The 12,602-nt window shown below is 42.5% G+C and overlaps 1 protein-coding gene across 1 annotated transcript in view; it reads left to right on the forward strand.

Annotated features, from left to right (window-relative positions):
- The window catches only part of LOC109872119 (sodium- and chloride-dependent GABA transporter ine), a 57,548-nt gene that overhangs the window by 38,990 nt on the left and 5,956 nt on the right, over positions 1–12,602 (forward strand). The window contains exons 7-10 of the mRNA XM_020463236.2: positions 21–145; positions 5,615–5,727; positions 6,115–6,255; positions 11,453–11,552. Of these exons, the coding sequence (XP_020318825.1) occupies positions 21–145; positions 5,615–5,727; positions 6,115–6,255; positions 11,453–11,552 (479 nt within the window). The remainder of the gene's footprint in view (positions 1–20; positions 146–5,614; positions 5,728–6,114; positions 6,256–11,452; positions 11,553–12,602) is intronic.

A 12,602-nucleotide genomic window follows, 5' to 3' on the forward strand; every position in this document is an offset into this window, starting at 1 on the left:
GTTTTCTTGTCCTCCCATAGGGACACATTGATTGTCTCTTTAGCTAACTCGGCCACCAGTATCCTGGCTGGCTTTGTGATATTCTCAGCAATCGGCTACATGGCTCATGTCCACAACCTCCCAGTGGACAACATCGCCACAGATGGTAAGTACTTCCTGTTTAAGTGGGACTTCTTTGATTGCTGTTCATCCATCTACTTCAGTGGAGGCTCCTCAGAGGAGGAAGGGGAGGACCGTACTCCACAGTGAATTTCATTAAAAATATATATTTTTAAAACATTTAAAAAGTTATCCTTTTTAGATAAAACTGTACTAAATATAATCACGTCACCAAATAATTGACTAAAACACACTATTTTGCAAATAAGGTCGACAGTAGCCTCCACAGCACTCTGTAGGGTAGCACCATGGTGTAGCCAGAGGACAGCTAGCTTCCATCCTCTGGGTACATTGACTTCAATACAAAACCTAGGAGGCTCATGGTTCTCACCCCCTTCCATAGACTTGCACAGTAATTATGACAACCTCCGGAGGACATTCTCCAACCTATCAGAGCTCTTGCAGCATGAACTGACATGTTGTCCACCCAATCAAAGGATCAGAGAATGAATCTAGTACTGAAAGCATACATTACAGCTAGCACTGCAGTGCAGTGCATAAAATGTGGTGAGTATTTGACTCAAAGAGAGAGCAAGACAATAGTTGAACATTCATAGGCTAGGTTGTAGCATCCTCATGATGGGTATAGGGAAAATGTTAGTATCATGTGGTAGCCTAAACCTATCGTTGTTACATTGAACTGGGTTAATGGAATATGAATGACAATCATCCAAATGCTGTAATAGAAATAAAGCCATGCTCATTAAAAAAAAAGTCCTCCCTCATGTAAAACTGCACTGACTGCCACTGATCAACTTATAATACTTTTATTTCCAGAGTAGCTATTAAATGTCTAATTGATGGGTTATCTCCTAAAACTTCCTCTCATGGTCCAGGGCATCATGATTCATCACATTTATTTCAGCACTAAGTTTGTAAATACCTTGAATAGTGTTAATTTGTAATAGTCAATAGGTATTGATTGACCAAACAACTCCTCCCATCATTGACAGATGTTTAGTGGGTATGTATGGAAGGAGGTCAAACATGACCCATGTCACTTTTAAGTATACATATATTGTGAACTCCTGGGAATGATACCCATAGAAGTCAAATTGAGTTCAGAACCAACACCTTCCTCCATTTATTAGTCCCTGGAAAACTTTGGAGTTGAGTGTTGCCTCCATCCCATGGGGAAAAACAAGAACACAGAGTAGAATACAAAGGGATTCATTCACAAGGATGCACTTCTCTCTGGGATGCCGGAGTGGAAAACTACAGCGTTTAGAGTGGGTTTTTATGTAGCGGCAGACAGAGTCCTCCCTCCCTACCCAGCAGGCAGACGGACAGACAGACGGACAGAGCTCAGAGGCCTGGGCCAGGCAGCATCAGACTGGTTGCATCCCACTAATCTTGTTCACTTCCCTTTGTGGATTTGAAAGAAATGACTGGTACATGGAAATCGCTCCCTCCAGCCAATGACAACACCAATCTAATTTTTTTGTGGAGAAAGAGATTACTTGGACCCACTCACTGAGTGTACCTGGGTGACCAGTTAGCATGCCAGTGTGACCCCACTGGTTGAATCAACGTTGTTTCCATGTCATTTCAATTAAATGTACGTTGAACCAACGTGGAATAGACATTGAATTGACCTCTATGACCAGTGGGAAAGCTTCACCTGGGTTTCCAAAGTAATTGATATCATGATGACTCATCTAAAGTTGTTTAAATCAACAGAACAGTTCTTCTATTCTCAGTCCTATCCTAAGCTGTGGCTACCTGGAATTGGGTGAAGCTCCAAACATAAACACAACGTTTTGGAACTATAAAACAAATCTGCAAAACACAGACACATTAGTGTCACTTCTGTCTTGTGGAGTGGGTTGTTTTTTCCCTAGTAAATTGAGAACATGACGCAGTCTGGGAATTAGCCTTATTGAAGTCTTGCTTTGCCCCTTTTTAGTTCTCTCTTTCATTCTCTCCTTTTCTCACTGCAAGTGATTATTGCTGTCTGTTGTAACTTTCCTTCACTCTGCAGTCCAACTCATCCCAAACCATCTCAAGTGGGTTGAGGTTGGGTAATTGTGGAGGCCAGGTCATCTAATGCAGAACCATCACTCTCCTTCTTGGTCAAATAGCCCTTACAAAGCCTGGAGTTGGGTTGGGCCCTTGTCCTGTTGAAAAACAAATGATAGTCCCACTAAGCCCAAACCAGATGGGATGGCGTATCGCTGCAGAATGCTGTGGTAGCCATGCTAGTTACGTGTGCCTTGAATTATAAATAAATCACTGATAGTGTCACCAGCAGAGCACCATCACACCTCCTCTTCCATGCTTCACGGTGGGAACCACACATGCAGAGATCATCCGTTCACCTACTCTGCGTCTCACAAAGACAGAGGTTGGAAACAAAAATGTCACATTTGGACTCATCAGACTAAAGGACAGAATTCCACTGGTCTAAAGTACATTGTTTCTTGGCCCAAGAAAGTCTCTTCTTTTATTGGTGTTCTTTAGTAGTGTTTTTTTGCAGCAATTCAACCATGAAGGCCTGATTCAAGTCTCCTCTGAATAGTTGATGTTGAGATGTCTGTTACTTGAACTCTGAAGCATTTATTTGGGCTGCAATTTCTGAGGCTGGTAACTCTAATGAACGTATCCTCTGCAGCAGAGGTAACTCTGGGTCTTCCTTTCCTGTGGCTGTCCTCATGAGAGTCAGTTTCATCATAGTGCTTGATGGTTTTTGCGACTGCACTTAAAGAAACTTCAACATTTCCAAATTGACTGTCTTAAAGTAACGATGGACTGTCGTTTCACTTTGCTTATTTGAGCTATTCTTGCCATAATATGGACTTGGACTTTTACCAAATAGGGCTATCTTCTGTATACCACCCCTACCTTGTCACAACACAACTGATTGGCTCAAACGCATTAAGAAGGAAAGAAATTCCACAAATGAACTTTTAACAAGGCACACCTGTTAACTGAAATGCGTTCCAGGTGACTACCTCATGAAGCTAATTGAGAGATTGCCAAGTGTGCAAAGCTGTCATCAAAGCAAAGGGTGGCTAATTTGAAGACTCTAAAATATAAAATATAATTTCATTTAACACTTTTATGGTTACTACATGATATATTGACTACAATATGTGTTATCAAATAGTTTTGACGTCTTCACTATTATTCTACAATGTAGAAAATAGAAAAAATTAAGAAAAACCCTTGAATGAGTAGGTGTTCTAAAACTTTTGACCGGTAGAGAGTGTGTGTGTGTGTGTGTGTGTGTATATATATATATATATATATATATATATATATATATATATATATATATATATATATATTTTTTTTTTTACACACACACAATACTCCATAAAGACAAAGCCAAATCAAATTGACGGTGCCATGTTGAAAGTATCTGTTTATTAAAAATAAAACATTTACCTAATTATTCAGACCCTTTACTCATGACTTTGTTGTCAGCGATTACTACCTTGAGTCTTCTTGGGTATGACGCCAAAAGCTTGGCACACCTGTACTTGGGGAGTTTGTCCAATTCTTCTCTGCAGATCCTCTCAAGCTCTGTCAGGTTGGATGGGGAGTGTAGCTGCACAGACATTTTCATGTCTCTCCAGCGATCAGGTTTAAGTCCGGGCTCTGGCTGGGCCACTCAAGGACATTCAGAGACTTGTCCTGAAGCCACCACTGCATTGTCTTGGCTGTGTTCTTACGGTCGTTGTCCTGTTGGAAGGTGAACCTTCGCCCCAGTCTGGGGTCCTGAGCGCTCTGGAGCAGGTTTTCATCAAGGATCTCTCTGTACTTTGCACCGTTCATCTTTCTCAGTCTTTCCTAGTCTCCCAGTCCCTGTCGCTGAAAAACATCACCACAGTATTGAGCTGTCACCACCATGCTTCACCGTAGGTGTGGTTTCAGGTTTCCTCCAGGCGTGAACCTTGGCATTCAGGCCAAAGAGTTCAATCTTGGTTTCATCAGACCAGAGAATCTTGTAGAGAATCTTATTTCTCATGGTCTGAGAGTCTTTAGGTGCCTTTTGGCAAACAAGTGAGCTGTCATGGCTTCCGTCTGGCTACTCTACCATAAAGGCCTGATTTGTGGAGTGCTGCAAAGATGGTTGTCCTTCTGGAAGGTTCTCCCATCTTCACAGAGGAACTCTGGAGCTCTGTCAGAGTGGTCACCTCCCTGACCAAGGCCCTTCTCCCCCGATTGCTCAGTTTTGGGCCAGGTGGCCAGCTCTAGGAAGAATCTTGGTGGTTCCAAACTGACATGCATTTTCAACTGTGGGATATTAAATAGAGAGGTGTGTGCCTTTCCAAATTATGTCCAATCAATTGAATTTACCACAGGTGGAGTCCAATCAAGTTGTAGAAACATCTCAAGGAGGATAAATTGAAACAGGATGCACCTGAGCTCAATTTAGAGTCTCATAACAAAGGGTCTGAATACTTATGTAAATAATTTATTTATCTTATTTTCTAAAAATCTGTTTTCACTTTGTTATTATGGGGTATTGTGTGTAGATTGAGGACATGTTTTTATATAATACATTTTTAGAATAAGGCTGTAACGTAATAAAGTGAAGGTGTCTGAATATTTTCCGAATTCACTGTAGATAGATCTATCTAATTGAAATGAATGGTGAATTAAACTTGGGTTATCTTAGGTGAACTTCAGGTGAAACAGCAAAACGTGTAATTGTTCACACGGTGAATTAGGACCTTTGGAGAAAGTAAAGTAGAGATTAACCAGTGTGCCTGCCAGGCACTGCTTATGAGCACCTGCTCAGGCTTGGCTCAGTCCCACGTATGGTCTCAGATACCGGCTTTGAAACACACAATTGTCTCACTGCTGACTGACAATTCTACACCGACTGACATCTGGTGTATGGAAATTCAAGAGCTTGGGACTCTTTAAGGTTCTATTTGCAAAAAGAGGATTTTGAGATAATTGGCTTTAAAATTCCAAACCCTCACTAGTTTGAGTAATGTCAGCAATTTTTGATCATGTATTCGTTTGAACGTAACAACATAAATTGGGCTATTTAGAGTACTAAATAGGTAAAGAACATTGAATAGAACAAGGCTATGTCAACAACTCAATTTTGACAAAAATGCAGAGAACCTTAGTCCCTAGCTCTCAAATTATTGACTAGATAGTTTGTTCTGTGACTGTGAAGTAATGGCTGTATAAAGTCAGGTGATTGTGAGGTGTTCAGGACATTCTATATGATCTGGCTCGGTTTCATTCCCTTCATGATTGTATGAAGAGCACTTCTGTGCTCTAATGTTTTTTGTTAGGTCAAGTTACGGATGTGGTCAACTGCATGAATTATTGAAGTGTTTTGAGGGTGGAAAAGGTGACCCATGTACCTTGTTTTATTATTGAATGCTTTGACTTCCTTGTTTAAGTTGAGAATAACCACTGGTGTCATTTATCTCTAAAATGTTCTCAACAAAGTACCATTCTATGGTATGTTTGTGTTTTCGTGCCACAGGTCCTGGCTTGGTGTTTGTGGTGTATCCAGAGGTCTTCTCTACTATGCCTCTGCCACAGTTGTGGGCTCCTCTGTTCTTCTTCATGCTTCTCTGCCTGGGACTGGACAGCCAGGTTAGACACATACAACATTTTATCTCATGAACAATTATAATACCTTTTTAAAATTTTGATTCATGGTAGGAGAGAGCGAGACAGAGGAGGGAAGAAAGGAAGTGTAGAAATGCCTGACCAGGGAATTTAACCCTGACCATGCATGTAAACTGGAGTTGACAGTGTTACCACTCAACCAAATTCTGGTACAGGCGGTGCTTGTGCAGTTTTTATTTATTTTTTAATAGCAAATAGAGAACAGAATCCACAGGAACCAATTCTACCTCTAAACTGAGTGAGAGAGCGATCAACATTTGCTGTATTTACATCACACTACCCAAAAACAGTCCCCAGTCTCAAACCCAGATCTCCGTGTAAATGTCCACTGTGCTGGACTGTGCCCTGCAGTTTGCCATGGTGGAGGTGGCGGTGACGTCCATAATAGATGGCTTCGGCCCTAAGGTGCTGCGAGTCCTGAAGAGACAGGAGGTCATCGTTCTGGCCGTCTGTGTTATGGGCTTCCTTCTAGGCATTCCTCACATCACTAAGGTAAGGTAATCCTGTCAGATATAATTACTATTCATGGGGTAATCCCCACCCCTCCTCCTCTCTCTTTCTGTGACGTAGACTGTATGAACATGATTGGACCTGTTAACAGTGCCTTCGGGAAGTATTCAGACCCCTTGACTTTTTCCACATTTTGCTACTTTACAGCCTTATTTTAAAATGGATTAAATGACCCCCCCCCCCATCAATCTGCACACAAGACCCCATAATGACAAAGCAAAAATAGGTTTTTAGAAATGTTTGCAAATGTATTACAAATAAAAAACTATCACATTTACATAAGTATTCAGACCCTTTACTCAGTACTTTGTTGAAGCATCTTTGGCAGCGATTACATCCTCAAGTCTTCTTCGGTATGATGCTGCAAGCTTGGCACACCTATATTTGGGTAGATTCTCCTATTCATCTCTGCAGATCCTCTCAAGCTCTCCGGTTGGAAGGGAAGCGTCACTGCACAGATATTTTCAGGTCTCTCCAGAGATGTTCCATTGGGTTCAAGTCCGGGCTCTGGCTGGGCCACTCAAGGACATTCAGAGAGTTGTCCTGAAGTGACTCCTGCGTTGGCTGTGCGCATAGGGTCGTTGTCCTGTTGGAAGGTGAACCTTCGCCCCAGTCTGACGTCCTGAGCAGGTTTTCATTAAGGATCAAATCAAATCAAATGTATTTATATAGCCCTTCGTACATCAGCTGATATCTCAAAGTGCTGTACAGAAACCCAGCCTAAAACCCCAAACAGCAAGCAATGCAGGTGTAGAAGCACGGTGGCTAGGAAAAACTCCCTAGAAAGGCCAAAACCTAGGAAGAAACCTAGAGAGGAACCAGGCTATGTGGGGTGGCCAGTCCTCTTCTGGCTGTGCCGGGTGGAGATTATAACAGAACATGGCCAAGATGTTCAAATGTTCATAAATGACCAGCATGGTCGAATAATAATAAGGCAGAACAGTTGAAACTGGAGCAGCAGCATGGCCAGGTGGACTGGGGACAGCAAGGAGTCATCATGTCAGGTAGTGCTGGGACATGGTCCTAGGGCTCAGGTCCTCCGAGAGAGAGAAAGAAAGAGAGAAGGAGAGAATTAGAGAGCGCACACTTAGATTCACACAGGACACCGAATAGGACAGGAGAAGTACTCCAGATATAACAAACTGACCCTAGCCCCCCGACACATAAACTACTGCAGCATAAATACTGGAGGCTGAGACAGGAGGGGTCAGGAGGGGTCAGGAGACCTCAGGATCTCTCTGTACTTTGCTTTGTTCATCTTTCCCTCGATCCTGACTAGTCTCCCAGTCCCTGCCACTGAAAAACATCCCCACAGCATGAGGCTGCCACCACCATGCTTCACCGTAGGAATGGTGCCAGGTTTCCTCCAAACGTGACGCTTTGCATTCAGGCCAAAGAGTTCAAACTTGGCTTCATCAGACCAGAGAATCTTGTTTCTCATGGTCTGAGAGTCTTTAGGTGGCTTTTGGCAAACTCCAAGTGGGCTGGCATGTGCCTTTTACTGAGGAGTAGTTTCCGTCTGGCCACTCTACCATAAAGGCCTGATTGGTGGAGTGCTGCAGAGATGTTTGTCCTTTTGGAAGGTTCTCCCATCTTCACAGAGGAACTCTGGAGCTCTGACCACCGGGTTCTTGGTCACCTCCCTGACCAAGGCCCTTCTTCCCCCGATTGCTCAGTTTGGCCGAGCGGCCAGCACTAGGAAGAGTCTTGGGGGTTCCAAACTTCTTCCATTTAAGAATGATGGGAGGCCACTGTGTTCTTGGGACCCTTCCCCAGATCTGTGCCTCAACACAATCCTGTCTCTGAGCTCTACAGACAATTCCTTCGACCTCATGGCTTGCTTTTTGCTCTGACGTGCACTGTCAACTGTGGGACCTTTATATAGACAGGTGTGTGCCTTTTCAAATCATGCCGAATCAATTGAATTTACCACAGGTGGACTCCAATCAAGTTGTAGGAACATCTCAAGGATGATCAATGGAAACAGGATGCAAACCTTAGTAAACATTTGGAAAAAATTGTGTTTGACCAGATACAATGCTATTTCACAGTAAACAAATTGACAACATCATTTCAGCATGCTATAGGGAAGGACACTCAACAAGCACAGCAATTACACAAATGACTGATGATAAAATTATTGGGGGCTTGTTAGACTTCAGTGCAGCTTTTGACATTATCGATCATAGTCTGCTGCTGTAAAAACGTACAGTGCCTTGCGAAAGTATTCGGCCCCCTTGAACTTTGCGACCTTTTGCCACATTTCAGGCTTCAAACATAAAGATATAAAACTGTATTTTTTTGTGAAGAATCAACAACAAGTGGGACACAATCATGAAGTGGAATGACATTTATTGGATATTTCAAACTTTTTTAACAAATCAAAAACTGAAAAATTGGGCGTGCAAAATTATTTAGCCCCTTTACTTTCAGTGCAGCAAACTCTCTCCAGAAGTTCAGTGAGGATCTCTGAATGATCCAATGTTGACCTAAATGACTAATGATGATAAAGACAATCCACCTGTGTGTAATCAAGTCTCCGTATAAATGCACCTGCACTGTGATAGTCTCAGAGGTCCGTTAAAAGCGCAGAGAGCATCATGAAGAACAAGGAACACACCAGGCAGGTCCGAGATACTGTTGTGAAGAAGTTTAAAGCCGGATTTGGATACAAAAAGATTTCCCAAGCTTTAAACATCCCAAGGAGCACTGTGCAAGCGATAATATTGAAATGGAAGGAGTATCAGACCACTGCAAATCTACCAAGACCTGGCCGTCCCTCTAAACTTTCAGCTCATACAAGGAGAAGACTGATCAGAGATGCAGCCAAGAGGCCCATGATCACTCTGGATGAACTGCAGAGATCTACAGCTGAGGTGGGAGACTCTGTCCATAGGACAACAATCAGTCGTATATTGCACAAATCTGGCCTTTATGGAAGAGTGGCAAGAAGAAAGCCATTTCTTAAAGATATCCATAAAAAGTGTCATCTGGAAGAACCTGATGGAGTCTGCAAAAGACCTGAGACTGGGACAGAGATTTGTCTTCCAACAAGACAATGATCCAAAACATAAAGCAAAATCTACAATGGAATGGTTCAAAAATAAACATATCCAGGTGTTAGCATGGCCAAGTCAAAGTCCAGACCTGAATCCAATCGAGAATCTGTGGAAAGAACTGAAAACTGCTGTTCACAAATGCTCTCCATCGAGCTGTTTTGCAAGGAGGAATGGGAAAAAATGTCAGTCTCTCGATGTGCAAAACTGATAGAGACATACCCCAAGCGACTTACAGCTGTAATCGCAGCAAAAGGTGGCGCTACAAAGTATTAACTTAAGGGGGCTGAATAATTTTGCACGCCCAATTTTTCAGTTTTTGATTTGTTAAAAAAGTTTGAAATATCCAATAAATGTCGTTCCACTTCATGATTGTGTCCCACTTGTTGTTGATTCTTCACAAAAAAATACAGTTTTATATCTTTATGTTTGAAGCCTGAAATGTGGCAAAAGGTCGCAAAGTTCAAGGGGGCCGAATACTTTCGCAAGGCACTGTATGTGTTATGGCTTTACACCCCTTGCTATAATGTGGATAATGAGTTACTTGTCTAACAGAACACAGAGGGTGTTCTTGAATGGAAGCCTCTCAGATATAATCCAGTTAGAATCAGGAATTCCCCAGGGTAGCTGTTTAGGCCCCTTGCTTTTTTCAATTTTTACTAACGGCATGCCACTGACACTGGCTTTACTCAAAGTATGTATGCGGATGACTCAACACTATACACGTCAGCTACTACAGCGACTGAAATGACTGCAACACTCAACAAAGAGCTGCAGTTAGTTTCAGAGTGGGTGGCAAGGAATAAGTAATCCCTAAATATTTCTAAAACTAAAAGCATTGTATTTGGAGCAAAACACTCACTAAACCCTAAACCTCAACTAAATCTTGTAATAAATAATGTGGAAAATGAGCAAGTTGAGATGGCTTAACTGCTTGGAGTAACCCTAGATTGTTAACTATCATGGTCAAAACATATTAATGCAGTAGTAGCTAAGATGGGGAGAAGTCTGTCTATAAAGATATGCTCTGCCTTCTTAACACTATCAACAAGGCAGGTTCTACAGGCCCTGGTTTTGTCGCACCTTGACTACTATTCAGTCATGTGGTCAGGTGCCACTTTTTTGGCTCAGATTGGCAATTGGCTCAGAACAGGGCAGCACAGCTGGCCCTTGGATGTACACAGAGAGCTAATATTAATAATATGCATGTCAATCTCTCCTGGCTGAAAGTGGAGGAGAGATTGACTTCATCACTACTTTTATTTATGAGAGGTATTGACATGTTGAATGCACTGAGCTGTCTGTTTTAACAACTGGCACACAGCTTGGACACCCATGCATACCCCACAAGACATGTCACGAGGTCTCTTCACAGTTCCCAAGTCCAGAACAGACTATGGAGGCACACAGTACTACATAGAGCCATGACTACATGGAACTCTATTCCACATCAAGTAATTGACGCAAACAGTAAAATAAGATTTAAAAAACAGATTAAAAAAACACCTTATGGAACATTGGGGACTGTGAAGTAACGCTGGCGCGCGCACACACACACACACACACACACACACACACACACACACACACACACACACACACACACACAAACAATAACATACGCACTATACATACACATGGATTTAGTACTGAAGATATGTGGTAGTGGTGGAGTAGGGGCCTTTGGGCACACGGTGTGTTGTGAAATCTGTGAATGTATTGTAATGTTTTTAAAAATGGTATAAATTGCCTTAATTTTGCTGGAACCCAGGAGGAGTTGCTGCTGCTTTGGCAGCAGCTAATGGGGATCCATAATAAATACAAATACAAATACCTGAGCTCAATTTCGAGTCTTATAGCAAAGGGTCTGAATACTTAATAAACAGAAATACCTTATTTACTTATGTTTCATACATTTGCAAAAATGTCAAAAAATCTGTTCTCGCGTTGTCATTATGGGGTATTGTGTCTAGATTGCTGAGGAAATGTTTTTATTTAATCCATTTTAGAATAAGGCTGTAATGTAACAAAGTGTGGAAAAAGTCAAGGGGTCTGAATAATTTCCGAAGGCACTGTATTTAGGTTTTTATCCGTACACGACTAAAACGACTCTGTCTCCACAGGGGGGCATGTATGTGTTCCAGCTGATGGACCACTACACTGCTGTGGTGTCGCTCATGTTCCTGTCCTTCTTTGAAGTCATCGCTGTCTGCTGGGTTTTCGGTAATACCAAGCCCCTTCTCTACCCTTATTGATGACATTCAACAGCCTCGAAAGGATTTTGGTCTTACAGTATTTGATTACACGTAACATCCTGATTATGAGTTAGATCTTACAGGACTTTATTTATACAAGAAGAATACACTATATATACAAAGGTATGTGGATCCCCCTTCAAATGTGTGGATTCTGCTATTTCAGCCACACCTGTTGCTGACCGGCGTATAAAATCGAGCACATAGCCATACAATTGTTAGAGACAAATATTGGCAGTAGAATGGCCTTATTGAAGAGCTCAGTGACTTTCAATGTGGTACCATCATAGGATGCCAACTTTCCAACAAGTCAGTTCGTCAACGTCTCAGCCACGAAATGGGAAAACACACATGCTCACAGAACTAGACCGCCGAGTGCTGAAGCGCGTAAAAACCATCTGTCTTCGGTTGCGACACTCATTACCGAGTTCCAAACTGCCTCTGTAAGCAACGTTAGCACAAGAACTGTTCGTTGGGAGCTTCATGAAATGGGTTTCCATGGCCGAGCAGCCGCACACAAGCCTAAGATCACCATACGCAATGCCAAGTGTTGGAGCAGTGGATACACATTCTCTGGAGAGATGAATCACGCTTCACCATCTGGCAGGCCGATGGATGAATCTGGGTTTGACGGATGCCAGGAGAATGCTACCTGCCCCAATGCATAGTGCCAACTGTAAAGTTTGGTGGAGGAGGAATAATGGTCTGGGCTGTCTTTCATGGTTCGGGCATGGCCCCTTAGTTCCAGTGAAGGGAAATCTTAACGCTACAGCATACAATGACATTCTAGACAATTCCGTGCTTCCAATTTTGTGGTAACAGTTTGGGGAAGGCCCTTTCCTGTTTCAGCATGACAATACCCCCGTGCAAAAAGTGAGGTCCATAAAAAAAGGTTTGATCAGTGTAGAAGAACTTGACCTGCCTGCACAAGGCCCTGACCTCAATTCCATCGAACACCTTTGGGATGAATTGGAATGCCGATTGCAAGCAAGGCCGAATCGCCCGACATCAGTGCCCG

Source organism: Oncorhynchus kisutch, linkage group LG3, assembly GCF_002021735.2.
Source record: "Oncorhynchus kisutch isolate 150728-3 linkage group LG3, Okis_V2, whole genome shotgun sequence".
Taxonomy (NCBI): domain Eukaryota; kingdom Metazoa; phylum Chordata; class Actinopteri; order Salmoniformes; family Salmonidae; genus Oncorhynchus; species Oncorhynchus kisutch.